This window comes from Mustela erminea, chromosome 12 (assembly GCF_009829155.1).
Source record: "Mustela erminea isolate mMusErm1 chromosome 12, mMusErm1.Pri, whole genome shotgun sequence".
NCBI lineage: Eukaryota > Metazoa > Chordata > Mammalia > Carnivora > Mustelidae > Mustela > Mustela erminea.
This window is the reverse complement of record NC_045625.1, coordinates 7593779-7620200: the sequence shown is the minus strand read 5'-3', so window position 1 is coordinate 7620200 and position 26422 is coordinate 7593779. Positions and strand designations below refer to the sequence as shown.

Below are 26422 nucleotides of genomic sequence, written 5' to 3'. Positions count from 1 at the left end.
CCCGGCGTCCTGGGATCGAGTCCCACATCGGGCTCCTCGCTCAGCAGGGAGCCTGCTTCTCCCTCTGCCTCTGCCTGCCACTCTGTCTGCCTGTGCTCGCTCTCGCTCCTCTCTCTCTCCTCTCTCTCTCTGACAAATAAATAAAATCTTTAAAAAAAAAAAGGACATCGGCTATGACACGAATGAACCTCGAGGAGATTATACGTGGAGGAAGCCCGTCACATAATGACAACTACTATATGATTCCACATAGATGAGGTACTTGGAGTAATCAAATTCATAGAACCAGAAAGTAAATGGTGATGGCCAAGGGCTCAGGAGAAGGGCATGGGTCGTTCGTGTTCAGTGAGTAGTTTCAGTTTTGCAAGGTGAGAAGAGCTCTGGAGATGGATGGTGGGGGTTGCACAGCCGTGTGAATGTCCTAATGCCACTGTACACTTAAAACTGGTGAAGACGGGGCGCCTGGGGGCTTAGACAGTTAAGTATCTGTCTTCGGCTCAGGTCATGATCCTAGGGTCCTGGGATCGAGCCCCCCCATCCGGCTTCTCACTCAGCAGGGAGCCTGCTTCTTCCTCTCCCTCTGCCTGCCACCCCCCTGCTTGTGCTTTCTGACAAATAAAATCTTTTTAAAAAATGGTTAAGATGGTAAATTTTATATGCATTTACCACAATTTAAAGGTAAATTTTTAAAAAATCCACTAAGGATTGAATGTTTGTGTCGTCCCGTTCCCCCCCCCCCCAGCCCTGCCCCGCCAAACTCACAGGCTAACAACCTAATGCTCAAGGTAACGGTTTGAGGTGGGGCCTTTGGAAGGTGATTAAGGCCTTCGGAGGTTCTACCCTCATGAATGGGATCAGATGTTCTCTTCATAAAGGGGACCTCACAGAGATCCCAGCCCCTTCTGATTTGTGGACACAACAGTAGTAGGTCTGCAACAGGAAGAGGGCCCTTGCCTGACTCTGCTGGCCCTGACCTCAGACTTCCAGCCTCCAGAACTCTGAGAAAGAACTTTCTGCTGTTTTAAGCCACTTGGTCTGCTGCCATTTTGTTACAGCAGCCCACATGGGCTAAGACACTCCCATGCTCAGAAGTAGTTTTCTGGTTGGTTGGTGCTTTCTTTGTGAGTCGAGGGCCCCTGGGGCCAGAGTTGAAAGAGCCCCGTTTCCGACAGCGGTGAGGACAGCCCAGCTCCATGAGTGCCCGGCTCGTCGCCTGTGCCCCCAGTGGGCAGTGCCTCCTGACCTTCATGCAGCGCTGGAAGGATCAGAACCTGTGTGGCCGCAGTCAAGTTCAAGCCCTGGGTGCTGGAGGTTCTTCAGCATGCCGGAGGAGGCCCTGAGACTACATTTCCACACGGAAGTGTGAGGGACCCAAGGCTGAAAACTTCTCTTCACAGCACTGAGTAAGCCATTTCTCTGGTAGCAAGGAGCTTGTTCAAATGGTTTATCTTCAGGATCTGGGTGGCCCATCACTCCACAGCCAACATAGCAAGCTTTTGCTAAGCCATATTTTAAAATTACATCAAATCCCAGAACAAAACTTGAAGAAACTCCTTCCAGAGCTGAAAGCTCCGGGGTCGATTGTGAAAGTGACCACCATGCTCTGTGTCTCCTTGCCTTTCCTCTGGGCTGCCTGTGACCTGCTCTGAGCACTGGAATGTGGCAGGAATGGGCTTGCACTCACCAACCCTAGACCTCAGCAGGTCCCGCCACTCCTATTCTTACACCCTTCTGACTCTGTGGCTGCCGGATTAGCCAGCTGGGCCAGTCGGCTTGGTGGTGGGAGGCAGTCTCCTCATTGCCCCCGCCCACAGCTAGCCACAGCAGGCACACGAGTGACCAGCTGGTTGAGAGACAAAGGATGGGCCCAGCCACGGTCAGACAGGCCTGGCCTATCCAGAAGAACCAGGAGCTCAACAAATGGTTCTTGGCTTTAGCCACTCCTAATTGCTCTCTACCAAGCTCTCCACTGGTTTTGACAACACCCTTACACATGGAGTTTTCCAAGCTCTGATCCAAATGAAGTCAGCTCCCTCAGGCAGAACCGTGGAGCTCTTTGTCTGTACAGCCTATCTTTCCCCAGAGCAGAACCCATGAAGCCCTGTCCCCGAGCTGGGAGGCAGACCTACTTTTCCCGGACTGACAGGGCTCTGCAAGTGAGCACTACGGGGCGGCAGGCCCTGGTCTGAGCCTGCCCCCAATGGTGTGGAACCCCGACCCTATGAGCTACGTGAGGTGCGGGCCGTCCGGTCGCCTCCCGGACTAGAGCTTCGACCTTGCCAGTGGGCTCGTGTGGGAAGTCCTCTCTGCTGTACCTGATTGGAGCCGAGATTCTGCAACACAGGACTGGAGGGGGAGCCGTCTTGCCTGCTGAGGAAGGCCAGCAGCCTGCCCCTCCCAGGATGGAGCTGTGACCCCAGACTAGAGCCTGGAGGGTAAGGGAGCCCCCTTCTTCTGGAACACACCTGCTCAGAACAGTGCACCCCAGCTTAAACATTTATAACCCAGAACTGGGCATGGGGATGGGGAGTGGTCACGTTTTCTTCTGACACCAATTACATGGCACTTTTCTATACCATCTCTCCAAGTCTGGGTCTCCAATGGTTCATTTCTTTTTTTTTTTTTTTCTTTAAAGATTTTATTTATTTATTTGACAGAGAGAAATTACAAGTACACTGAGAGGCAGGCAGAGAGAGAGAGAGAAGGAAGCAGGCTCCCTGCTGAGTAGAGAGCCCGATGCGGGACTCGATCCCAGGACCCTGAGATCATGACCCGAGCCGAAGGCAGCGGCTTAACCCACTGAGCCACCCAGGCGCCCCTCCAATGGTTCATTTCTAACACTACTCAGTGCAGACCCCACAGGTTCAAGGGCTCAGTGCCACAAAACTGCCCCCACTTCAGAGGCCAGCCACTAGTGGGGGACCCGGGCTACCCATACTTCTGCCCAGCTGACTCCAAATTCGAGAGTTCCCAAGCCCCCCTCCTCCGGTTTGGTAATTCATAGAACAACTTAGAGAACTCAGAAAAGCACTCTACTTACTGTTTTATTACAAAGGATAACTCAGGAGCAGCCAAATGGAAGAGATGCACAGGGCAAGGGATGGGGGTGGTGACTGGTGGTGGCCCAGAATGCCCCTGCCTCCTCCAGGCACACCACCCTCCCAGAATCCCCAAACACTATTGTTTAAGCATTTTTACGGATATTACATTACACGGCAGAGTTGATTAAATCATTGACTGCTGGTGACTGAACTCGGTATCAAGCCCCTCTTTCCTCCCTATAGGTCAGGTGGCAGGGGTTGGGGTCTGCAGAAAGTTCTAACCCTCTAATTCTGTGCTTGGTCTTTCTAGTGACCAGTCCCCATCCTGAAGCTGTCTCCCACCCACAGTACCCTCATTAGCATAAACTCAGGCACAGCACCAGAGGCTTGTTCTGAATAACAAAAGATACTCTTCTCATCTAGGATGTTCGAGGGTTTTAGATCCTCTGCCAAAAACCAGGGGCAAAGAGCAAATGTGTATTTTTTATTAAGCCTCAGCTGATAAGGGGGTGGGTCACTGCTCAGATACCACACTCTTCCTTGCAGGGGGTTGGTAGATTGTCCTGAATGAATGCTTCTCCATTTACTGTATGTCTTTAAAACAATTAACAGACACTTTAAATGATTCTTTTTCTTTTTTTTTTTTTTTAAGATTTTATTTATTAATTTGACAGAGAGAGACACGGTGAGAGAGGGAAGACAAGCAGGGGGAGTGGAGGAGGGAGAAGCAGGCTTCCCGCCGAGCAGGGAGCCCAATGCAGGGCTGGATCCCAGGAGCCTGGGATCACTACCTGAGCTGAAGGCAGACGCTTAATTGACTGAGCTACGCAGGCATCCCAAATGATTTTTTTAAAAATTATAATCGTGGGGTACCTGGCTGGCTCAGTCAGTTAAACATCTGCCTTCAGCTCAGGTCATGAGCCCAGGGTCCTAGGACTGAGCCCCCAGGTGAGTTGGGCTCCCTGCTCAGCAGAGAAATCTGCTTCTCCTTCTCCCTTTCCTCCCCACTGCTCATGCTCTCTCTCTCTAATAATATATAATCTTTAAAATAAAAGAAAATAAAACAATAAAAAATATGTTAAAATAATCTCCATGAATTAAACTTGTTTTGCTGGGGAGAGAGTCCATTGAGTTCCTTTCCAGAATTCCCTCCCCATGCAGCCTTAGTCAGTCCATAGAAGTTTACTGTGTGCCCACTTTCCTCCTGGGTTCCGAGGATGCAGCCACAAACAAGACAGACTGGGTCCTCATGTCCTCACACTAGTGAGGGGTAGTAGTACATGTCAGTAGTACATGTCTCTCACACACACACCCAGAATGAATGGATCTGTCATGCCATGTGCTCCAAAGGAGTGGGCAAGGCTTCATGCATGTTGATTGATGCCTAGCCTCCCTGTCTCCCTTGGGCCTAGGCTTCCTGCCTTCCAGAGTCTCCCAGAGGTGGCAGGGCCCCAACCCCAGGGCCTCTGCCCTGGGCCAAGGCTGCAGTCTGCTGGGTTGTGTGCGCCATCACAACTCCTAGCCACTGGACTTTGTGGTCTGGCAGCTCCAGGCTCACCACTACCTGTCCCCAAAGCAGGACACAGAAGGCGGTTCATGGAACGGCCAGGAAAAGGTGCCCCTAGGGAAGGTGATGGCCCGTGGCCCCAGAATAGGGAGCTTTGGAGAGCATCTTCAAACAAACCTCGGAAAGGGATATCCTCTGACCTGCAGTTATCTCGCCCCCACCCCCAGCCCCTGGAAGTCCAGCGGGTCACCCCTGCTGTGGGACAGCAGCTGCATTCATAAGCTGGCGCTGCCCCCCAGGTGCTAACGAAGGCAGAAGCACAGGTCCCAGAGCTGAGTCTTTAGTGGGCTCCGAGCAGGCTGAGGGGCTGCTGGCCACGCTCTCCCATGAGGTTGGGGATTCAGAGCTCCCCCCTGAAATGGGCCCCAGGTAAAATAAGGTAGAAACACAGGCACGAGGAGGGAGAAGGGCAGCTGCGGGACACCGTGGTGATCCTTAGCCTGGGCTAGGCTCCTGCCCCCACAGGAGGTTGGGGAGGGAGCAGCATCCAGCGGGATGAGGGGGCACGGCATTGGGCTGGAGGGGCAGCCCTGTGCGGGCCCTGAGTCTCAGGCACTAGGCCAGGAGCCTCTCTCTGGAGCCTTAGTGTCCCCCTGTCTGCAGTTCCAGGAAGGCAGAACCCCCCCACACAATTGTCTGTGCAAAGGTGCCTGTGGGCAACTGTGAGGGCCTCTCCCTTCTGCCAGTCCTGTTTCTACCCTCCCAGAGCTGCCTCAGGCTGCAGGAAACAGATACCCTAGGTAAAACAGGCCGCCACAGGTTGAGGGTATCAGGATGTTGGAAATCCCAGAGGCTGCCTAACCCAGAACGGGCTGGAGCCTCACCTTGCTGGTCTGCTAATGGTGACATTGACTGCCACTTACTAAGCACTTACTGCACCTCCGGACCATATCCCTGCACTGTGCACTTTACGTACAAGGTCACCCTCAGTCCACAGCCTGGTCTCCCCATTTTACAGCTCAGAGAGGTCAGGCTGCTCGCCCAAGGTCACAGTGGATAGAAGAAACTGGCTAAACTTGAGCCCACTCTTTACCAACCACTGCTTCAACCTGCCTCACTGTCAAGAACAAACACCCACTGCCTGTGTTCCTGGCCTGTCCCTGTTCCCCTGCATCCATTGCAAGGATCCCACTGTTCACCACCTCAATGTGGAAGTGATACTCAGCTTCCCCTTGTCCAGCCAACAGGCTTTCAGGATAGAGCTGCAGCCATCTCTTGCTAAGTGCTGAGCTCTAGGACAACAGGGATGAAAAGCACGTGGCCACCGCCCCAGGGAGTGCCTGGGCTCTTCTAGGCACTGGGTGGACAGCAGGCATACAGGCATAGCTGGCTGGGGCGAGGGCTGGGAGATGGAGGGTGGTGGGGCCGGTGCCTAGGTGGGGCTCAGTTGCAAGTCAGCGCATCTGACAGCTGGACACCTACCACCTATCCCGCTGCCCTAGAATGCTGCCACCCCAGGCCAAAGCCTACAGTAGGCTTTTGTTTGCCTGGGTCAGCATGGGGCAGATGAAGCACTTCTACCAAGCCTTGTGGGAAACAGAGCCAGTCTCTGGACAGGGATGTCCTGGAACTCCAGCTTAGAAGCCTCTAATATAGAGCACCTCTTAACGTACTGCCTCCCCACCATGCTTTGGGTGAAGTGAGAAAATGATTTGCTGTGTAGCTAGATCATCAAAAAATTAACGAGCTGGTCTCAGAGGGCTCAGGGGAGAAGCTCATTGGCCTGGGACCTGGCTTCTAGTTCTGGGAAAGTCCCCTTTCTCTGACTGGCAGGGTGGTGGTTTCTAGGGCTCACCCACTGTGACATTTCCACCTGGGGGAAGGTGAGGTGGCCCCAGAGCCCCAAGAAGTGCCCCAAGAGCCTAGCATCCTGATCTTTGAGATGCCATGGCCTGGGACACCGTGGCCTAGGGCCTCTGTGGTGGTTGGCCTTGGAGGCAAAGGCTGGTTGCTAGTGCCCAGTCTGGCCAGGAAGAGGGCAGGGTCCCTTTAAGCTCTGCCTCACTCCCTCAGTTTGTTGCTATGTATGTGACCAACTTCCTTAGCAACCACCTGGCTTCTTAAAGGGGCCCTGGGGCAGTGATTGCCACCAGCCATGGCTCCCAAAAAGAAGATAACCAAGGGGGCCAAGGAGCCCGAGGTCAAGAAGAAGAAAGGTGGCAAGAAGGATGCCAGCATAGCCAACAAGCCCATGGAAATGACTTTAGGCGAGGAGAACCGAGAATTCTACCATATCCAGATCCGGGACCTGGAGGACAGGCTGGCCCGGTGGGTAGAGGGTCGGGGAGCCTGGTCCTGCTGGGTTAGAAGCCCTGCTCAGAGCTGACCAAGGGGCATGCTCACTCAGGGGCCCGTGTTTGGCTTCCCATGGGGTATCTAGACCCCACCCTCACCCCCCAGCCTGTTTTCTCATAAGTAACATTAAGAGGCTTCATAAGTAACATTAAGAGGCTATCTCAGCTCCCGGAGTCCTGGGCTCCTAATGCTGACTGGCAACCCTACCCCAGGCAAGTAGCACCCACGCCTCACTCCTGCCCTGCGGGAGTGTGTTTTATAAAAGGACAGCATTCAGTCAGTGGGATGAACTGAAAATGGCAGCCCCCTGGCAGGTGGGTGGATCCTATGTCCTTTCTTCCACCAACCCTCCCACTCCCACCATGCCTGTGCGGATTCCCTGCGCTGCGTGCCCCACTGACTTACCCTCCTGCCGAGCCCACGCTGGGCCCATCTCCCTTAATGTAAATGAGGAGGGTTGTCTCCCCGTGACTGACTGTGTGACATAGATGGTAGTGTGTGTGGGAGGGGTCTCTAATTTCTGAGACACTTGCCCATTTTTCTCATTTTAAAACTAGTTTCCTCCAAGTTCTGATTGACCAGCCAGCTCTCAGGGTGACCCTTAAAAGACAAACCCTTTTAGTGACCACTAGGCGGCAGTTTTTCCCCAGGTGATGCTGCAGGCACAGCGAACGCTGAGCCCTTCATATGCGCCAGGTGGGTCCTGTGCTGGCGCTTACCCTGTCCTTGAAACAGTCCCATGAGAGGTCCTGACATCATCCCCATTCTACAGGTGGAGGGACTGAGACTCAGGGAAGGAAGTCACTCCCCGAAGGAGGTGCCGGGATGGGACCCCTGGCCCTTCTGACCTCCCCCCACCAAGCTGCTTCCTCACTCCACACAGCAGGCCATTCAGCTCTGTACCACCCGATGCCCTGTATGCAGTAGCCCTTCGAAAGATGTTGGTTGAGTAAATAATGAAGTAAAACATCTTTCCAAAGAACTTCTACAAATTATACCATTGGAAACCAGTAAGTCAATTTTATGATACTCAAAAATTCACAAGTTTCCCTCAAGCTGAGACACCAGATGGAATGTGGTTGGGAACAATGCATTTGGAAGACAGTTATTAGGTGCTTACTCTTTGCCGACCCTGCTGTCAGGCCCCAAGAATAGAGGCAAAGGAGGTCAGGGGTCTGCCAAGTGAAGACAGACACAACCTCAGGTCTTGACTGCCCACCAGAACAAGGGCCCACTTACAGGAGGGCACCAAAGAGGGTCACGAATGTGGCTCAGGTCCACGAAGGCTCCACTGAGGAGGCTCACCAGGGTTCACTCGGCGAATGAGGGTAGGGAAGACAGCTTGCCCACTCCCCTGGATCTCTGCCCCGCCCCACGCCAGGTACCAGCGGAAGTGGGATGAGCTGGCTGTTCAGGAGAAGCTGTTCCGCCAGGAGTTTGAGCAGTTGGCCAACAACAAGAAGGAGATCGTGGCCTTCCTCAAGCGCACACTCAACCAGCGCGTGGATGAGATCACTGACCTCAATGAGCAGCTCCAGAGCCTGCAGCTGGCCAAGGAGATGGAGAAGGACGCCTTTGAGGCACAGCTAGCCCAGGTGCGCCATGAGTTCCAGGAGACCAAGGACCAGCTCACCACAGAGAACATCATCCTTGGTGAGAGGGGTACTGGCAGGAGAGTCTGGGAGGCCACACCACAGGGGAAGGAACCCAATGCTCTTGCCCTTGGGGCTCTAATCCCAGCTCTGCCATTGACTTTGTGGCCTTGGGCAACACTTCTCTTTGACCTTCAGTTTTCTCATCTGGGAAATGGGTATAATCCATCTACCTTGAGTTAACAGCAGCTATGTGCTGCTTCTTCCCACACATTATCTAATCTAATTGTCCCAATCATTGCCCAAGACAGGAAATACTACCACCCAGTTTGTAGGTGAGGAAGAACCTCAAGAAGTTAAGTGTCTTGCCCAAGGTCACCTAGCTGGCAAGCATTGTTTTGAGGATTAAGGACAGCATTAGTGCCTGGCCCAGAGAAGGTGTTCAAGTTCAGTGGCTGTAGTCGCTGTCACTTTCCAGAAAACATAAGTCAAGGGAGTCCTTTCCAAGGAGGTGGAAACTAAATGAGATTTCATAAGATTAGTGGCAGGGAAGAAGGGGGCATTCCAGATGAAGACCATGTACATGGGTAGGACTGGGCATGGCATGTTGTAGGGACAGGGGTCCAGCCCCACTGGATTGGGAAGCATAGGGAGGGCAAGTGGATGTGGAGGCAGCCATCGCTGCCCTGCTGGGGCCCTGCCCTCCCGAAGTGATCCCTCACTGGCATGTGCCCTGCGGTGGGGCAGGGGGGAAGCTGGCAGCTCTGGAAGAGTTCCGGCTGCAGAAAGAGGAACTCACAGAAAAGTTCGCGACCCTGGAGGACCAGCTACGGAAGCAGGAGTGTGACTACAAGGATTACGTATACAACCTAGAGAAGAAGTCTGTGCTGGACAAGGACAGGTGGGCAGTTTGGGTGCTGGGGCGAAGCACAGTTCAGTCCTTGGCCCTCCGACAGCTTCCGCTTCAAATTGCACTAGCTCAGGGTGCAAGGACTCCCCAGCCTGGCTGGTGATTTATAGAGGGCAGGAGAAAATAGATAAGCTCCCAGCTCTAGTCCTTACACTGGCATTACTGAATCCTTAAGACTTCCTTTTGGCACTTTCTGTGACTTAAATTATATTTGCTTAATAGGTAATAATAATCAATATGGTTTCAAAACGCCAGGGGTAGAAAGGGTCTACAGTGAAAAGCCTCCTGCCTGGAGCCCCATTCCTCCTGGGAAACAGAGCATAGTGGTAGCCCTAAAAACTCTGGGGAACCCCACCTGGGAGGGCGGTGCCTGTGCCCACTCTGCCTGATGCCCCCTCCTTCCTATCCATACTGCCTAGACTGAGGAAGGAGATCATCCAGCGCGTGAACTTGGTGGCCACTGAGTTCCGCAACGTGGCCACTAACCAGATGTGGGACACGACAAAGCGAGCCATCATGGAGAACAACACGGTCACCCTGCAGCTGTCCAAGATATCCCGGCAAGGCATGCAGCTGCTGCAGGAGAATGAGCAGCTCAAGGGCACCCAGGACAAGCTGTGCAAACAGCTGGATCTGTTGGAGAACACCCAGAAGGCCATGGCCAGGCATAGTAGAGGCCACCATAAGGTGTGCCTGCCAAGCCCTCATCACAGGGCATTTGGCACATAAAGTAGGAGGGAACCCTAGGGGTGCTGCTTCAGGGCAAACACAGTGTGGCAGGGTCAGAGCCAAGTCATGAGGGAGGCAGCAGTGAGGAGACAGGGTCCTTTGTGGGGGCCCCTGGGCACACCTCTGGTTTTTCTTTCTTTGGTCTAAAGCCCCCGTAACTCACTGAAGTGGAACCCACCCCTGGGTAGGCGGGGGCTTTCACCAGACATGGTGCTGGGCCCCGAGAACCATGGCTGGCTTCTCTGTACAACGGGGTGAGCTCTGGTTGAGTCCAGAGCCGGGGGAGTGGGGCTAGCCAAGGGCCCGCGGTGGGCCCAGGGTATGGCCACCTGCCCGCACCTGCAGATCATCCTCATGCTGACCGAGAAGTGCCTCGAGCAGCAGCAGAGCATGGCAGAGGCCGAGCAGCTTCGCCTCCAGCTGAGCCAACTGGAGCAGAGCCTCAGGCAACTGCAGCAGGACAACCAGGCCCTGAGGTGGGGCCCAGAGAGGGGCCAGCAGTGGGAGCAAGGATGCGGTGGGGGAGGTAGGAGGTAGAACTTGAGCCCATCCCTTTTGGGCCACATGACATGACACAGGCCAGTGGCTTCCCCTTTCTCGAGGGGTCCTGAGGCTAAGGCTGGGGCTGGAGGAGGGGCCCCTGTGGGCTAGAGAGAAACTGCCCAGCACAGGGAGGGGGCTGACTTTTCCCCGGTCCTGGGTCCAGGAGTCAGAGAGACCAGCTCAACTTGCAGCTGGAGAGGCAGCAGGCTAAGGCACAACAGCTACAGCAGGAGCTGACTGAAGAGCAGAAGGTTCGGGCAAGTCTGGAGACAGCCCTGGCCCATGCCACCTTCTTCCTACAGGACATTCTACAGGTGAAACGAAGTGGGTAAAAGTCAGGGGCGGAGGGAGTGGGCCAATGCCAGACACTGCTTGGAGATAATGGGGACACCGGGAGATGGCCAGGCCAGGGCCAGAAGCCCCACCTTTCCCCTGAGAGACTCGAGGCAAGTTTATCCTTTCCTGATCCTGTATCCCAAAGACCTCCTGAAGGTCTCAAAGTTGCTGGAGTCTCTCGAGGCCCTGGAAAGCCTCGTGCTTCAAGCTTCCCATCTGGAGAATGGGTATCCCACCACAGCCATGGTACACTTGGAGAAAACAGGCACCGGGGCTGGAATTTTCCAGAGGTGGGTGTTGGGGCCACTCTGGGCCTGATCCCCATGGGCCCACCCCTACTGGCAGATGCAACCTGACGAGGAGGATGGCGACTTTGATGTAGTGTTCCAGCTACAGCGCAAGGAGATGCTGCAGCAGCTGCTGACCATGCTCAGCTCAGCCATGGTCCTAAGTCCCCAGCTGGCTGTGTGTCCCCGCCGGGAGAGCAAGCCCCATGGCCCACCCAAGGAGAGGTGAGTGACCCTGAATGACTTCAGAGGCAGCCGTGGGAACCTTTCCAAGGGCTCTTCTCAGCTGACCCTGGGCCACCAGAAACCTGGCTCCCCAAAGCCTTTCTGAACCTCATATGAAATGGAGGTGGTGATGCCAGTCCCCTTTCCACAGCCAACCTAGCACCCAGCCACCCAAGATGGGGTCTCTGCCTTGGCAGCTATCCAGCATCACACCCTACCAGCCGGGGGACCTGGGCCTGGTGCCACGACGGGCCCACATCCCACCCAACCCTGAGGACCTCAGGCTGCTCTCACACACCACCCGTGTGGGAAACTTCCAGGTGCATAGCTGCCCTGAGGTGAGAGTGCCGGGGCCCCAGAGGCGGCAAGATAGCAGCCAGCCCGAGGTACAGATTCATAGCTCTGCCACAGTGCCATTGTATGGCCTGGGGGCTGTGCCTAGCTCTCTAGGCCTTCATTTCCCCATCTGTAAAATGGGCCAAAGAAAAGTGGGGCAAAGCTGCAGTGGGCTAAAGCATGCCCACACATCGCCTGGGAAGGGGGCTTGCTGGACCCTGTTGGCGCCTCCTCCACTGGCAGGCGAAGGGTGGGACCCGCCTGAGGAAGCCTCAGCTTCAAGCCACATCTTTCATCTTACAGATCCACACCTCTGGTTCTCCAAAAAGGTTCAAAAAGTTTAGTCTTCCTGAAGTTTCTCTACTTTCTAAGTAAGACACAGAGAGATGACCAACCCCTATTCCAGAAGTGGGCCACTGTGGCCACAGTCTCCTCTTTAATTAACAGGCAACCTGGGGCAGCCCAGAGAAGAGTTCTATAAAAAGTGGATACCACAAAGTTGGCATGGCACCTCTGTGAACGTGCTTGGGGGTGTGGGCGCGGTGGTCAGGCAGGCTCGTGTCCAGTGATGGCAAAGCCTGGCGGGGGGCCCTGGCTTCGCTCACGGATGTGGTCCAGGAGCAGGTCGGCAGCTCGCTCCAGCAATGGAGGCAGCAGCTCCTGTTCAGCGGCGGAGAAACAGCCCAGCACGTGGGCCTGCACCATGTCAGGGTGTGACGGGCGCCCGATGCCCACCCGCAGCCTCGGCATTGCCTGTGGGGTCAGAGGGGCCCAGAGAGCTTTGATAAGAAGAGTCGGCGGCCCCATGCTGGCCCACCAGACCCAGTGCAGGACAGAGGACAGAGGGGTGGACTCACACTGGAGTTGAGACAGGCAATGCAGGAACGGACTCCGTTGTGGCCCCTTCAAAGGCATATAGAAGGGGCAATTAGTGCTTCCCTGGATCAGCAACCTTCACCCCTCCCAGCCCTGGCTGGGGTCTGAGCACCCCTATTCCCTGTCAAGACGGGGATTGGCACTGGTACCCCACTTGCAACTGGCGGGCTCCCCCCAGCCCACTCTGACCTGCTGAGGCCTCACCTGGAGCTTCCCCCAAGCTTCAGAGCCAGTTTCCCCAGGGGCTTGTCCAGTTCATCGTGCACCAGGTAGACCTCCTCAGCAGTCAGCCCAAACAGCTCGGCTGCGCGCAGACAACAGGGGCCCTGGTTACCGTCCATCAGCCCACAGGGGTGGTCCCGATTCACAGCTCTCACGCGGCGGGACCGCAATTAACCCCAGTTCACATATAAAGCACCTGAGAGTCCCACAAGTACCCCAGGCCACATGCAGCAGCTGAAGCTCAACAGGCACCTGGAGGGGAACAGATCCGCCGCCGCCCAGAACCCCTCCTCTGGCCTCTGCGCCCCACCTCACCCCGGCCGGCCGCCTCGGATGCCCTCAACTCACCCGCCCGGGCCACGCTGCGCCCGTTGACGTTCATGAGGCGCCGCGGCCGAAGCAGGACGAGCTGGGCATCCCCGAGCGAGGCCAGGGCGAGGTCGGCGGCGCAGTGCCGGTCGCGCGCCCAGCCGTCCGCCACTCCCAGCCGCTGCGCCAGCTGCCCCAGCACCGCCAAGCCCACGCTGTGCCGCGTGCGGGGCAGTCCAGGGTTCCCCAGGCCGGCCACCTGCGGGCGGCACCCGGCAAACTGAGGCCCGACCTCTCCCGCCACCCTCTGCCTCACAGCGCCCCCTAGAACCCAAACCAGAGAAAGGAAAATGGGAGGGGAGGGTAGAGTGGGAAAGGGGCGCGAAGGGGGCCCAGAACCCCCGGAGACTCCGGAAGTCTGAGGGCCCCGCCAGCAGAGCGGTCAGGGCAGTGTTCCCGGGAGTTTAGGGCCCGTCAGAATACTGGACCCATTTTCCAGATAAGAAAATCGGGACAAGGAATTTAGGGAATGTTGTCTGGAGACAATGGCAGAACAGGAGCTAGTTAGGGCCCAGGAGCCCCTACGCCGCCGCCCCGCACGCCACTCACCAGCCACCGCTTCCCCGGGGGCCGGGGTTCCAAAACACCCAGGCTCAAGGACCGCCTCATGGCCAGCCTCAGCCCCAGCGTCGCTCTTCGGCGCGGAGAGCCGGCATGCTACCCTTATTCACGTCCTCGGCCCCGCCCCCTGACGTCCTCAGCCCTCGACCAATCGCGGTGGCCAACTGTCCCCAGCGCCCAATCCCGGGCGAGCCTCGGGCCTCCGGGCTCCTGAGGAGCGGAAGTGGCGGGGCGGTGGCCTTGACTGGCGCCTCAGCTGGTGCCGCGGCGCCGCCTCGCCGCGTTCCTGTGGGGTTTACTGTGAAGTCGCGGGGCCCTTGTATGACCTCCGGGTCGGGAGGAGGGAGCCTTGTTGTGGCTCCTGGTGTGGTCCTGCCTCGCTGCGGACACCTGACGAGTCGTCTCCCTGACGCAGCCTCAGCCTCCCCGGCGGATAAATCCGCTAATCTCCTTGCGGCTCTAACAAGCCTTGGGTCCCGGCGGCGTGGGCTGAGGGGGCGGAGCCTGGGGGCGTCCTGGAGGTGGTTCCTAGCAACGTGGGGAGTGGGCCTCCGGAGGCTCTCGCGGACCGGAGTGCATGACAAACTCCGCAGAGGTGCGGGGGAGGGTCGGGAGAGAAGAGGCCGAGGCCGAGTTCGCAGGAGAGGTTTTAAGTACAGGAGAGGCAGCCTAAGTTGTGCAATTCAGGAAAGCCCTGGCCGCAGTGCCGAGAAGTGAGGCCTTGAGACGTGTGAGCCGTTCGGGAGGTCGGAGAGTTGGCCGGAGCTGGCGTCCCGGCAGAGAGGGCCGTGGCCCAGACGAGAAGATGAGAGAAGAGAAGGGATCTACGATCTTTAGGAAGAGGGACAGACAGGACAGGAGGACTGATAGGGCGTAGGTGACTGGCTGAAAAGGTGGACTCACCAGGGTGGGGAAGCCTGGGGCAGAAGTCAGGTGAGGTGTTCAATTTGCCCTGCTGGGCGTGAGGGTCCCACAGGATGTGCAAAGGGCTGCAGGACCTCCTGGGCCTGAGCTGGAGACATTAGAGTTTTGGGGTGTTTGGGGAGTTTGGGAGCTAGAGGTGGAGCTAAGGGCGACCAGAAGGAGAGCAGAGTGCAGTGTAAGAACTCTGGCCCCTGACCTTGACCACAGGAGAGGGAGAGAGGCAGGATTGGAGAGAAGTTGGAACATCCCTAAGGGGAATGGGACAGGGACTGCCACCAGTAACCACATTGTGCCTCCTGTCAGCCCTGGTTCATCCTGTAAAACACCTGAGGAGTGTGCAAGAGGGGCGGGGTCATCTCTGAGGCCTGCCTCAGCTTGCTGTCCCTTGGTTCTAGGATGCTCTGGAGCTTGACCCGGCTCCGTCAAAGCCCATCTCAAAGCCATGGGTGTTTCCAGTTCCAAAGGGAGCCCTACAGCGGATCTTTGGGAGCAGCCAGGTGTTCCAGAACTTGGATGTTGTAAAATCGAAGATCACGGGATTAACAGTGCCCCTCAAAGTCAGGGAGTAGTGAGTGACTGGATTACCTTGTTCCCGGGTCCCAGGTTCCTGTCCTGCACAGCCAGTGGCATGCCCTACTGCCTTGGGTCAGTCACTCTCCCTCTCTGGGCTTCAGTGAATTCAACTGTATAATAGGGCTCTTCCACCTCCGCGTATGCAGGGCTGCTGGCCTGTATGAGACCCAAGACTACCAGGCTCCTCTCCCTAGGTCTCTGTCTACCGGCCCCACCCTGTCTCTCCACCTACCTCCCCCCTCCTCCCAACCCGCTCCAGTGGCCACAGCTGTACGCCCTGGGCTGGTCAAAGCCAGCGCCAGCCCCTCTGCCTGTACCCCCCGTCCCCACAGCTACCACCAAGGCCTGCAGTGCTTGGAGAAAGAGGACTGGGAGATGGCTGTGCTCTTCTTTTCCCGTGCCCTCCACCTGGACTCTGAGCTGGTGAGGGGGTGGGTACAGGCGGTTGCTGACACTTTTGCGCTCACTATCCTGCCTGCCAGGCTCCTCCTCTTGGGGCCACCAAGTCCCTTCTGGTCATTGAGCATCAGCCCTCAGCAGACAGTGGAGAAGGGACAGTAGCCTGGGTCCCCTCTTCCTCAGGTAGACTTCTACGCTTTACGAGCCGAGGCCTACATCCAGCTCTGTGACTTCTCCTCGGCCGCCCAGAACCTGCGAAGGGCCTGCTCCTTCCAGCCGGAGAACACCAAGTACCTGGAGCGGCTTACCTTGGTCCTTTACCTGCAGGTGCCTGGAGCTGCTGCAGGCCTACCCATGGTGCCTGCCCCACACCCAAGCTCTTCTTGGCTCTTCCTCCAGCTGTGGGGGGTTTTCCTTGCTCCTGGGACCAGCTCTGTCTCTCTAGGGACCTTCTTGTCCCCCTGTCTGCATCTGCACCTCCTGCCCCTCTCATGACCTCTCCCACCTCCACAGGTGGTTTACCACCAGGGCTGGATCAAGTTCTGCAGCATTGCCCAACAGAACTTTCTGCAGTGATGATAGTGGTCTGCTCGGCACTGTCCATTCTGGTAGCCGTCAGCCACGTGGAACTGCTGAGCCCTTGAAATGTAGTAAGTGTGAGTGAGGAACTGATTTTTAATGTTAGCTGAGCCCTTGAAATGTAGTAAGTGTGAGTGAGGAACTGATTTTTAATGTTATTTAATTAATTAATTTAAATTTGTACAGCCACGTGAAGTGAGTGGCTGCTGTGCTGGACCCCACAAACCTAGCATCTAGAGAACCTAAGCACTAAAAAGGCAACAGCATCCCTGTTTTACAAGTCAGAATAAAAATATCAATCCACGAAATACCAACAAAGCCCAAAGTTTTCTGTTTCTCTACATTCCTGTTTCTATATTGCCATCTTGCCAACTATAGAATTCTGTCTCTGCTGTCTCTCCCTTGCTCTGTATCTCTCTCCATCTCTGTCACCTTCTCTCCATCTCTCTATCTCTCTCTGTCTCTGTGTCTCTGTCCCCTGAAGTTTCTCCCAGATCTAAAGGGCCGTGTCCCTGGCTCTTGTCTCTCTCCCTTCCCGTCCCAGTGGGCGCCCCCTGTAGCTAGTGGGTGCTGCTGGGCCGGAGTCACAAGCAGAAGGGACTGTCCCCTGTGTCCCCAGGGCCAGTGCCTGTTTGAGCAGTGTGCCTTCCAGGAAGCCCTGAGAGTCTTCTCACAAGCCTCTGCACTCCAGCCGGGGAAAGCCAGCTTCCGTTACCGATGGTAAGTGCCAGGTGCAGCCATGTTCTCCCTGTAGCCTCTTCCTGCCCCTCTTGCCCGGCAGACACTAGAGTGTCTTTGCCCTCTGTCCTCAGCATGGCCTGTCTCCTGGCCCTCGAACAGTATCAGGACTGCCTCTCACTCGTCACCAAAGAGGTGAAGCTTGGTACAACCAATGCCGATGTCTTCATCCTCCGAGCCAGGCTCTACAACTTCTTCCAGAAGGTAGAGCAGGGAGGGTGGGGCAGGGGTGGCCCTCCCCCTGTGTGGGTGCCCCCAGCATACCCTGAGATTAGCATACCCTGAGATTACCCCAGCTGCCCGCGTGGTGGGGACCTTTGCTGACCACCCAGCATAGTTGTCTGGCTACCACTCAGCTCTCGCTCTGTGTCAGGCCTGTGTCGGCTCCCAGAAGCCACAAGGTGAGAAACCTGTGCCATCCCTGTCCTTGTGGAAGTTAGAGCCCAAGGGCGACTTCCTTAAGCAGATAATTGCACAGAGAATGATTTCACAGTGTGGGAAGCAGCACAGGGTAGGAGCACCCAAGGATCCTTTAGATAAGGTGGCCTTCTTCCTCCTTTCCTGTCTCTCCTTGTTTGCCTCACTGTCCAGGCTTAGAGCCAGGCAGTACAGGGAACAGCTTGGGGACAAGGGAGACTTGGGGTCACCAGAGAGAAGGGACTGCGGGTATGAGAGGACATCAGCCAGGGTTTGGGGAACCTGGGAGGCCCCTGACTTCTTCCTGGGGGCAGCAGAAGCCTCAAAAGGGTGCTCCATGGGGCAGTGGGATTTAGAAAGATCCTTTGGCTACCAGGGAGAGTCTGGCTGAGGGACAAGTCTGGAGGCCAGGAGCCTGATGCCGTCCAGCCAGAGAGGAGGCCAGAGGCAAGGATGGCCGTGAGGGTGGCCAGAAAGGGGCCAGTCCCACAGTCCTTTGGGAGTCAGGAGCAAAGACAGATGGGGGAGGGCAGGGAAAGGGAGGGATCCAGAACAATGGTTGGTGTTCGGGCTTGGCCTGGTGCACGGGAGCTGGGAAACTCTGGGGGACGAAGAGGTAAGCAGGTTCACATCAGTCACCAGGTGGTGTATCCTGGGGGTGGCTGGAAACCTGACCCTCCCTATGCTGGGGGCTGGGCTTCTGGCCCCCACAGTGAGTCAGTGACAGGCTCTCCTTCCAAGGCAGGAGACTAGTAATTATTGATAATTGTTGACTGTGGGAGTTCGGCCCCTCCTGTCACCTCAGCCCCTGTAATGCACAGGCACGTTCTAAGCACTTGACTCACACTTGTCTTTAAGACTTGAGGTAATGGTTTGAGTAGATACAACCCACTGTCCTCTTTTCACAAGGAGGAGACGGATCCAGAGGGCCTGGGTGACTTGCCCAAGGTCACACAACCAGTTCTCTGTGGTACCACCCTTGAACCCACCTACTCCAAAGCCCTGTCCTGAGCCTCTGCCATCTTCCCCCTCCTGACTTCGACCCACAACTGGTGTCCACACTGTTTGTCCTGTTCGCCATCCAACCCATTACCCTACACGACACAGGATGCTTGGTAAAACTGTTGGTTGACTGACTGACAGACTTGCTCACCCAGTGGAAGCTATTTGCCTGGGGATGTTTTCTGCTCAGGCCCAGGCCTGCATCTATTGTCAGAATTGTCTTGGGCTTAAAGGTCAGGGTAGTTGGGGAAGGGCATGTGCTTGGGACGATAGGGAGGATGTGACAGTCACTGTCAGAAGGACTCACCCTTCCCCCACCTTGAGGGACCTTGGAAGAAGTCCTCGGAGGAGGAGGCAGCTGCAACACCATTCTCCAGCAGAAACCATCCAGGCTGACCTGGCTCTCCTGAGGTCACATCTGTAAAGGGACCGGCAAAGATGGGGGCTGGGATAGGATTTTCCCATAATGTTCCCCGCTGCTTTCATGAGGCGAAAGGTGGCACAGCAGTGCAGGGACATCGAGGGTGGGTGACATGGTCTGGAGGTGTGCCTCTCCGCGGGACAGGGCAGAGCTCTGCTTAGCCTGCCACCCTGATGCCATCCCTGGGCCCCTGCAGCCCGGCCTCTGCTATCAAGACCTGCACAGCGCCTTACTGTTGGACCCCAAGCACCCACAAGCCAAGGCGCTGCTCCAGATGATGGTGGACCAAGCCCAGCAGGCGCGTCAGGATGCCGGGATCCTGGCAGTGCAGGGCAAGCTGCAGCACGCCCTGCAGTGCATCAACTGTGCCATTGAGAACAACCCTCTGGACCCCTGCCTCTTCCTTTTCCGGTACTGTGTGGCCAGGTCCCCACCTTGGGTCCTGCTGTATGGTCTCAGAAGAGCTTCCTAGACCTCAGTTTCCCCAAGTAATCCTTCCCTGCTCCCTATCAGGATCAAAGCCAGGGAGAGGTCTCACCTACTGTTGCCCTTAGAGGAGGGGGCAGGCAGCCACCTTCATTCCCCTGGGAATCCTGGACCCCCAGGGCTACTGAGCATTCATGCTGGGAGGCTCGGTCCAGCTCAGTGGACAAGGCTTGGGTTTGAATCTATGCCTTGCCCCCAGGACTTCTTATGTGATTTGGGGCCATTTAACGTGCTTGAGTCTAGGTTTTCTCATATAAACAGCGGGGCAAAACGTGTGTCCCAGGTACAAAAAGGCCTTCGTGTAGAGGTTGGCACGCACGCACCTCCTTCCTAAAAAGAAAGATGGAAGCTATTTTGGGGTAAAGCAAAACCACCCATGACCAGCAGGCTAGCCAAATAGTAAATCCCAAGCCAGCCCCACACCCAAGCCAGCGCAAGAAGATAGGACCCTCAGGCCACAACCCAGGTCAGAAGGCCCAGAGTGGTCACCTTCCTGGCCGGCCACCAGGAAGTGGGTGGGGGCGCCTTGGCCTTCATGGCCGTTCCCCACAGGGGCACCATGTACCGCCGGCTCCAGGAGTTTGATGCCGCCGTGGAGGACCTCCTGAAGGCTCTGGACATGATGAGTGAGAGCCAGGAGCGCGCCGTGCAGCAGGCCCAGCGGCAACTGCTGCTGACCTACAATGACTTCGCTGTGCACTGCTACCTGCAGGGCGCCTACCAGGAGGGCGTGCTGCTGCTCAACAAGGCCCTCAAGGATGAGCAGCAGGAGAAGGGCCTCTACATCAACCGGGGCGGTGAGCAGGGGCTGCCTGCCCCCCAAGGGCCTGGGCTGGGTCGGGGGGGTAGAGCCTCAGGGCCCTGGGGACACACTCTGCAAAGTGTTGCCTTAGACAAACTGGCTACAGTCTCTTTAAAACACTCAGAACTAGGCTGGGAAAAGGTGCCCCGAGGCCTGGAAAACCTTGGCGGGCACCCTCCACCCACCCACAGGAGTGGGAATTGGGGAGTTCACAGCCACGGGGCTCGGGATTCCCCGGAGGGTGCAGCAGGCTGGGCTGGGGCTCCTGGGCACTGGGGTTGGGGGCACGCTCAGCCCCTGCATCCCTCCCCGGGCCCTAGATTGCTTCTTCCAGCTGGGCAACCTGCTCTTTGCGGAGGCCGACTACCAGCAGGCGCTGGCACTGAGCCCGCAGGATGAGGGCGCCAACCTGCGCATGGGGCTGCTACAGGAGAAGATGGGCTTCTGCGAGCAGAGGGGCAGGTACGTGCTGCGAGCGGTCCCTGGGGCTGGGGGCTGGGGATGGGGGTTGGCACGGAGCTGCCTGTTGGGACCCCTGGGTCCCAGCTAGGTCTCCTAAACAATGGTTTTAGTTTTCAAACTTCCGTGAAAAATTCTTCACTTTTTTTCTGAATATCGTTATGGTAATTGCGGTTTATAAAAAAAGAAACTGAAGTGTTGGGTAGTGGATAATTCAGAACCCGAACATTCCTTCTAATACCTATTTCCCAACACCAGCCCCGCCACGGGTCGGGTAAAGATACCTCCAGATTGTTTCCTATACGTATGTCTTTTTGTTTTTGTTTTTTTAAAGATTTGTTTATTTATTTATTTGACAGATCACAAGTAGGCAGAGAGGGGTGGGGGTAGGGATGAGCAGAGAGCCCAATGCGGGGCTCGATCCCAGGACCCTGAGATCATGACCGGGGCTGAAGGCAGAGGCTTTAACCCACTGAGCCACCCAGTCGCCCCATTTTCTATGCATATGTTAACAATTACTATCATTTTACAAAAGTCAAGTCATGCTAAACTATTTTTTGACTCTTTTTTTTTTTTTTTACTTCCAATGTCATATATAGGACTACATCATCCTCTCTTACTATTTGCATAGTATTCCATCCTGTGGAAGTACCACAATTCATTTCTGTAGACAACCCTCTACTGATGACTAATTGGGCTGTTTTCTGTTATTACAATATAATGAGCATGCAGGACATACATTTCCATGCATTATACTAGTAATCCCGTAGTTAGATTGCAGGAGCTAAACTGTTGTTAAAGGGTATGAACAGGGGTGCCTGGGTGGCTCAGTGGGTTAAGCCTCTGCCTTTGGCTTGGATTGGGCTCTCTGCTCAGTAGGGAGCCTGCTTCCCTTCCTCTCTCAGCATGACTTGACTTTTGTAAAATGTTAGTAATTGTTAACATATGTATAGAAAATGGGGCGCCTGGGTGGCTCAGTGGGTTAAAGCCTCTGCCTTCAGCCCGGGGATCTCAGGGCCCTGGGATCGAGCCCTGCATTGAGCTCTCTGCTCATCCCTACCCCCACCTCTCTCTGCCTGCCTCTCTGCCTACTTGTGATCGCTGTCTGTCAAATAAATAAATAAATTTTTTTTAAAAAAAAGAGGTGTGAACATTTAACATTTTAAAACATAATAATATCCAGGGGCGCCTAGCTGGCTCAGTCAGTAGAGCATGCGGCTCTTGATCTCAGCCGTGAGTTCAAACTGCACACTGGGCTTAGAACCCACTTAAATAAACAAAATCTTTAAAAAATAATAAATTGTTCATTAAAACTTGCTGTTGCAGGAGTTCTATGTAGGCTAGGAAACTGAGCTGATTGTCTGCCTTCTATGCGAAAATGTATTTCCCCTATGTATTGCATTCCTTTGTGATGGTTTTCTGCTCAGTAATTTGGCATTGAATTGTAGTCAAATTAATTTTCTCATTTTTAGCTGCTGGGTTTGTGAGATTCTCGAAAGGTCCTCTTTACTCTACAATATTAAAAACGTTCACTTTTATTGGGGTCTTGTACTAATGTAAGCGTTGGGGCCCTGAAGAGTATAGCTGGCAGAGGAAGAGCAGAGGGGCATGGCGGAGGTGGGGTAGCAGAGACTGGCCTGATACCCCCGAACTCCCCAGGGGGTCCCAGGAGCTGCCATTTCCCTCCCTGGGGCCCAGCACACAGCAGCTTGGGGCCCACTGTGTCCCGCAGGCAGTTCCATAAGGCGGAGAGCCACTTCTCCATGGCCATCCAGCACAACCCCCAGAAGGCCCAGTACTACCTGTACCGTGCCAGGAGCCGGCAGCTCCTGCAGAACATTTTGGGGGCCCGCCTGGATGTTGCCACCGTCCTGCTTCTCAACCCCAAGCAACCCAAGGTAGGTTCTTGCTGGGCCAGAAGGACGGGCTCCAGAGAAGTCTGGTTTTCTAGCAAAACTACGAGCTGCTGACGCCAGGCAGTTAACCGTGCCAGGTTCCAGCTACGTCCAGTGTTGCTCGGTTTACCCCTCTTCAGCACCCCAGGAGACGGCTAACATCCCCCCACCCATTTGCAGCTGAAGAGGGTAGGGCTCAAAGAAGTCCATACCCTTGCTCCAGGGCACAGGCTTCGAGGGCAGCCCCTCAGGTGTCCAAGCGCCCTCTCCCTGGTGGGCCTCTTCACAGGCTCTTCCTGGTTCTGGGGAGGTGGTCTGGTCCTCAAAAGTCAGATATTAGTAAACCCTTCCCACCTCCGCCCTGAGAAGGGCCCTGCGAGGGCAGGACAGCAACACACTGTCTGTTCCTGCCCTGGTCCACACCTGGCTCTTCCTGGCAGTTGCTCACCCTGATGGCCAGCCTCTTCCCGGGCATGTCAGTGGATGACGTGCTCTGCAGCCAGGTGGCCCACCTGGCCAGGCTGCAGTTGGATCGGGTGTTGGAGAGAAGAAGCCTGCAGGCTGGCATCCCGCAAGGCATCGTGGGGCAAGTTCCGCAAGTGGGGGCCCCGGGCCGGGAGTGGGAAATGGCTGGGTTTCAAGGCTCCTCCTGCCCCTGCTACCTCCTCAGGGCCACTCTCCGGACTCTGGGGAGGGTGGGCTGAGCCGGGGGGCTCACCCAGCACTCTGGGGCCGTGGCTCAGCAGGCAGCTCAGGGAGCGGGAACTAGAGCGCCAGAAGGCACGGACCCTGCAGTTCTGGTGGAAGCCTTTGTTTGGGATCTCTGAAGAGCTCGAGGCTGCTCCCCAGACCCTGACAGGAGCGCCACCAGGTGCAAAGGCAGCCAAGGCCCTCCATGAGGAGAAAGAGGTGAGTGGGCTATACGCGCCGGGCCTACAGCGCTAGAGGTCTGGGGTCGGGCGTAACCCACCCGAGCCAGGGCTGAAGGAGGCAGAGTGGCTGGAGGCTGGCGCCTGGGCCTGGTTTTGCCACCACTTGGCTGTGTGCTTGGGCTGGGGTCTTTCTGCTGTGAGGTAGGGATGCTACCAATAAGGGGTACCCTTGAGGGAGGGCACAGGGATGTGGGCCCCTTATGGAGAGGCCTCCCCAAACCTTGCCACACTCACCTACATAAATTCTGTGTGCACTGGGCATTGGTGCCAGGATTTTATTCTTAAAACTGTCTCTAAGAACTTTTTATTGAATGTCACATAAATACAGAAAAGTACACAAATCATCAGTGATTGAGCTGATGAAATTTCCACAAACTGAGTACACCCATGACACCATTACCTATGAAGGAACACACTCCCAGCTCCCCAGAGCCCCCTCATGCGCCCTGCTAGGCCCCGCCCTTAGCCCAGTGCACCCCCAAGGCTGTCCTGATCCCTGATGTCACAACTGAACGTGAGGGTTCTTCACATCCGTGGACAAGGACGGAGCGCCCGCTTGTCTCAGACTCTCTCCGCTAAGCACGTTTGTGGGATGCATCCAAGTTGACTGCTCATTCTCATCGCTGGTCGAGAATTCCATCCTACAAAAGTCCCACAGTCTGTCCACTCAGCAGCTGACGGACAGCAAGTACCTTTGTGTTCAAAGAAAACTTTACGAAAATGAAGTGGATGGGAGACCAACATCCCTTGCCGTAAATGGAAGAGGCTAGCCCTCGAGTTCTCTAGTTCACACCGGAACACAAAAGTCTAAGACTTTGTGCCCCCGCTGAGGTCACTGTGAGCTCCCTCCCTCGGGGAGATGTGGAGGCAGCACTGCCTGCTGGTTGCTGGGGCTCCGCCTGCCCACTCCCCGCACCCACACATCCCTGGCCTGCGGGCGGCAGCCAGGAGCCCGGCTGTGGAGTCCCACAGGCCTGGACTCGAGCTCTGCTCCTCTGCTTCTTAGCTCAGTGTTGTTGCGTGCAGGCTGCTTAGGCTCCTGGAGTCTTGGTTCCTGGTCCAGGAAAAGCAGTAGTTCCCTCCCAGATATGTGGGAGGACGAAATGGGATAGGATGGTAAGCACAGAAAGCTCAGTTCTTCACTAGCCATTCCCCAGGGTACGGCACTCTATAGTTCATAGAGGACTGTAATTTGCATTTTGCAGATGGCAGAACTGAGACCCGAGCAGCCTCTCGAATGCTGCCAAAATTTCTCACAGTGCCCTGCCAGTCTAGTCTGACCACTCCCCTTCTGGTCCAGTCTTCACCTCTCCTCCTGCTGCCCAGCCCCAGCGGGGCCCCCTGAAGAGCTCTAAGCTGCCAGCCTTCCTTCTAGAGCTGAGCGGCTGGCCCAGGGGGCCTCCCACAGCCAGCAACTTCCCCACCTTTCTTCTGCCCTAGGAAGAGAAGCAGGAGCCTGCAGCCAGCAGGGTGAGGTCCCTGTCCGAAAACTACCTCGACCAGACCTCTTCAGGCTCCATCTTTGGCTGTAAGTCCCCAGTGCTCCCACCAGGCCCAAGTATGCCAAAGCAGCAGGGAAGGCCAAGGTCAGGGGTCAGAGACTCCTTGGCTTGCATGTGCATTCGGGCTCTGCTACTTCTAGTTCTGTGACTATAGAGAGGAGGAAGTATCCTGACTTTGAAGGGGGCGTGGTGAGCCCTCAGTGCCTCCCCCGCATATCCCACAGCCCTGGCCCACCTGCAGGGCTCGGGTTGCCAGAGGAATGCTGGGCTGGCTTCATCTGACAGGCCTGCCCCTAGGCCACGCAAGGCCTCTGGGATAGAGGTAAGGGTGAGGCCTACACCTCCTTTTCCTAGAGCTGTTTGGGAAGGGCAGCCTAACGGATGCTCTTGGCACGTCCCTCCCAGTCAGGACCATGTCTGCCTCAGAGACGTCTACTATTTGCAAGGAATACAGGAGCACCTCAGCCACTGCTGTGACATCCTCCGACTCCTCACTGCTGAAGACTCAATCCTCAGACCTCTTGGAGAACAGGGAACACCTAAGCTTGAGCAATAGCCCCAGAAATACCAAGGTCACCCCAGGCCAGAGCCAGAGCCCCAGCAGGACCAAAGTCACCCAGAGCCAGAGCCAGAGCCCCAGCAAGACAGAGTCTACCCAGGGCCAGAGCCGGAGGCCCAGCAAGACCAAAGCTACCCAGGGCCAGAGCCAGAGGCCCAGCAAGACAGAGGCCATCCAGGACAAGAGCCAGAGCCCCAGCAAGATAGAGGTTGCCCAGGGCCAGAGCCAGAGCCCCAGCAGGACCAAAGTCACCCAGGGCCAGAGCAGGAGCCCCAGTAGGACCAAGGCAGCCCAGGGCCAGAGCCGGAGGCCCAGCAGGATAAAGGCTGCCAAGGGCCAGGGTCGGAGCTCCACAAGGACAAAGGTCACACAGGGCCAGAGCCAGAGTTCCAGCCAGACTGAAGCCACCCGAAGCCCAAGACAAAAACCTAACAAGACCAAGGCCACTCAGGGCCCAAGGCAGAGGCTTAGGAAGATCAAGCCTGCCCATGGCCGGAGTGGGGGACTGATCCGAAGTTCTAGCAGGACCAAGGATTTCTATGATCCAAGTTGGAGCCCCAGCAACGCTGAGGCCACTTGGGACCAATACCAAAGGTCCAGCAAGACCACGGCTGCACAGAGCTGGAGCCAGAACACAAGCCCAGGTTACAGCAAGACCGAGGACACCTGGGGACTGAGCCCAACTCTCAGAAAACCCCAGATCAGAGGGCCTGAGCCAGAACCCCAGAAAAATCAAGACTGGCCCAGCAGTGACACAGATCTCTGAAAGGGCCATTCAGCTCCCTCGCTTGTTGCTGGGTATGGGAGAGATTCTAACCCCCGTACATACTCACTGGCACCCAGCA

At 56.1% G+C, this 26422-nt stretch overlaps 3 protein-coding genes across 8 annotated transcripts; 2 read left to right on the top strand and 1 right to left on the bottom strand.

Annotated features, from left to right (window-relative positions):
- The first annotated feature begins 6683 nt into the window (after positions 1-6683).
- CFAP157 (cilia and flagella associated protein 157) lies at positions 6684-12371 on the top strand. 2 transcript variants are annotated; one of them, XM_032308840.1, is made up of 9 exons: positions 6684-6876; positions 8285-8556; positions 9243-9396; positions 9825-10092; positions 10480-10610; positions 10841-10991; positions 11359-11525; positions 11677-11863; positions 12165-12371. In XM_032308840.1, exons 1-9 carry the CDS (start codon positions 6704-6706, stop codon positions 12234-12236), a joined length of 1575 nt encoding a protein of 524 aa, XP_032164731.1. In that variant the 5' UTR covers positions 6684-6703; the 3' UTR covers positions 12237-12371. The 2 variants fall into 2 exon arrangements, with proteins under 2 accessions (XP_032164731.1, XP_032164730.1); XM_032308839.1 differs by having other exon boundaries at positions 11677-12371.
- PTRH1 (peptidyl-tRNA hydrolase 1 homolog) lies at positions 12262-13999 on the bottom strand. 2 transcript variants are annotated; one of them, XM_032308845.1, is made up of 5 exons: positions 13878-13997; positions 13308-13527; positions 12942-13041; positions 12719-12764; positions 12262-12614 (listed from the first exon to the last, which is right to left on the bottom strand). In XM_032308845.1, the coding sequence occupies exons 1-5, from the start codon at positions 13935-13937 to the stop codon at positions 12408-12410; spliced, it is 633 nt and encodes a 210-aa protein (XP_032164736.1). In that variant the 5' UTR covers positions 13938-13997; the 3' UTR covers positions 12262-12407. The 2 variants fall into 2 exon arrangements, with proteins under 2 accessions (XP_032164736.1, XP_032164737.1); XM_032308846.1 differs by having other exon boundaries at positions 12608-12640; positions 13878-13999.
- A 108-nt stretch (positions 14000-14107) lies between these two features.
- TTC16 (tetratricopeptide repeat domain 16) lies at positions 14108-26359 on the top strand. 4 transcript variants are annotated; one of them, XM_032308828.1, is made up of 14 exons: positions 14108-14484; positions 15209-15381; positions 15719-15809; positions 15969-16112; positions 16984-17084; positions 17177-17306; positions 19139-19353; positions 19981-20225; positions 20551-20692; positions 22422-22587; positions 23025-23170; positions 23331-23493; positions 24966-25044; positions 25424-26359. In XM_032308828.1, exons 1-14 carry the CDS (start codon positions 14467-14469, stop codon positions 26341-26343), a joined length of 2733 nt encoding a protein of 910 aa, XP_032164719.1. In that variant the 5' UTR covers positions 14108-14466; the 3' UTR covers positions 26344-26359. The 4 variants fall into 4 exon arrangements, with proteins under 4 accessions (XP_032164719.1, XP_032164721.1, XP_032164720.1 ...); XM_032308830.1 differs by lacking the exon at positions 15719-15809; XM_032308829.1 differs by lacking the exon at positions 15969-16112.
- Positions 26360-26422: the final 63 nt, after the last annotated feature.

Bases quoted from the DNA above. Each gene is read 5' to 3' on its own strand.
- CFAP157 (XM_032308839.1), top strand. From the start codon at position 6,704: ATGGCTCCCAAAAAGAAGATAACCAAGGGGGCCAAGGAGCCCGAGGTC. The intron at 9,397-9,824 runs GTGGGCAGTTTG...CATACTGCCTAG, and splicing joins TCTGTGCTGGACAAGGACAG to ACTGAGGAAGGAGATCATCC. The intron at 10,093-10,479 runs GTGTGCCTGCCA...CCGCACCTGCAG, and splicing joins ATAGTAGAGGCCACCATAAG to ATCATCCTCATGCTGACCGA.
- PTRH1 (XM_032308845.1), bottom strand. From the start codon at position 13,937: ATGAGGCGGTCCTTGAGCCTGGGTGTTTTGGAACCCCGGCCCCCGGGG. The intron at 12,765-12,941 runs GTGAGGCCTCAG...ATGCCTTTGAAG, and splicing joins AAGCTTGGGGGAAGCTCCAG to GGGCCACAACGGAGTCCGTT. The intron at 12,615-12,718 runs GTGAGTCCACCC...CTGACCCCACAG, and splicing joins TTGCCTGTCTCAACTCCAGT to GCAATGCCGAGGCTGCGGGT.
- TTC16 (XM_032308828.1), top strand. The intron at 15,382-15,718 runs GTGAGTGACTGG...CCGTCCCCACAG, and splicing joins CCCCTCAAAGTCAGGGAGTA to CTACCACCAAGGCCTGCAGT. The intron at 25,045-25,423 runs GTAAGTCCCCAG...CGTCCCTCCCAG, and splicing joins TTCAGGCTCCATCTTTGGCT to TCAGGACCATGTCTGCCTCA.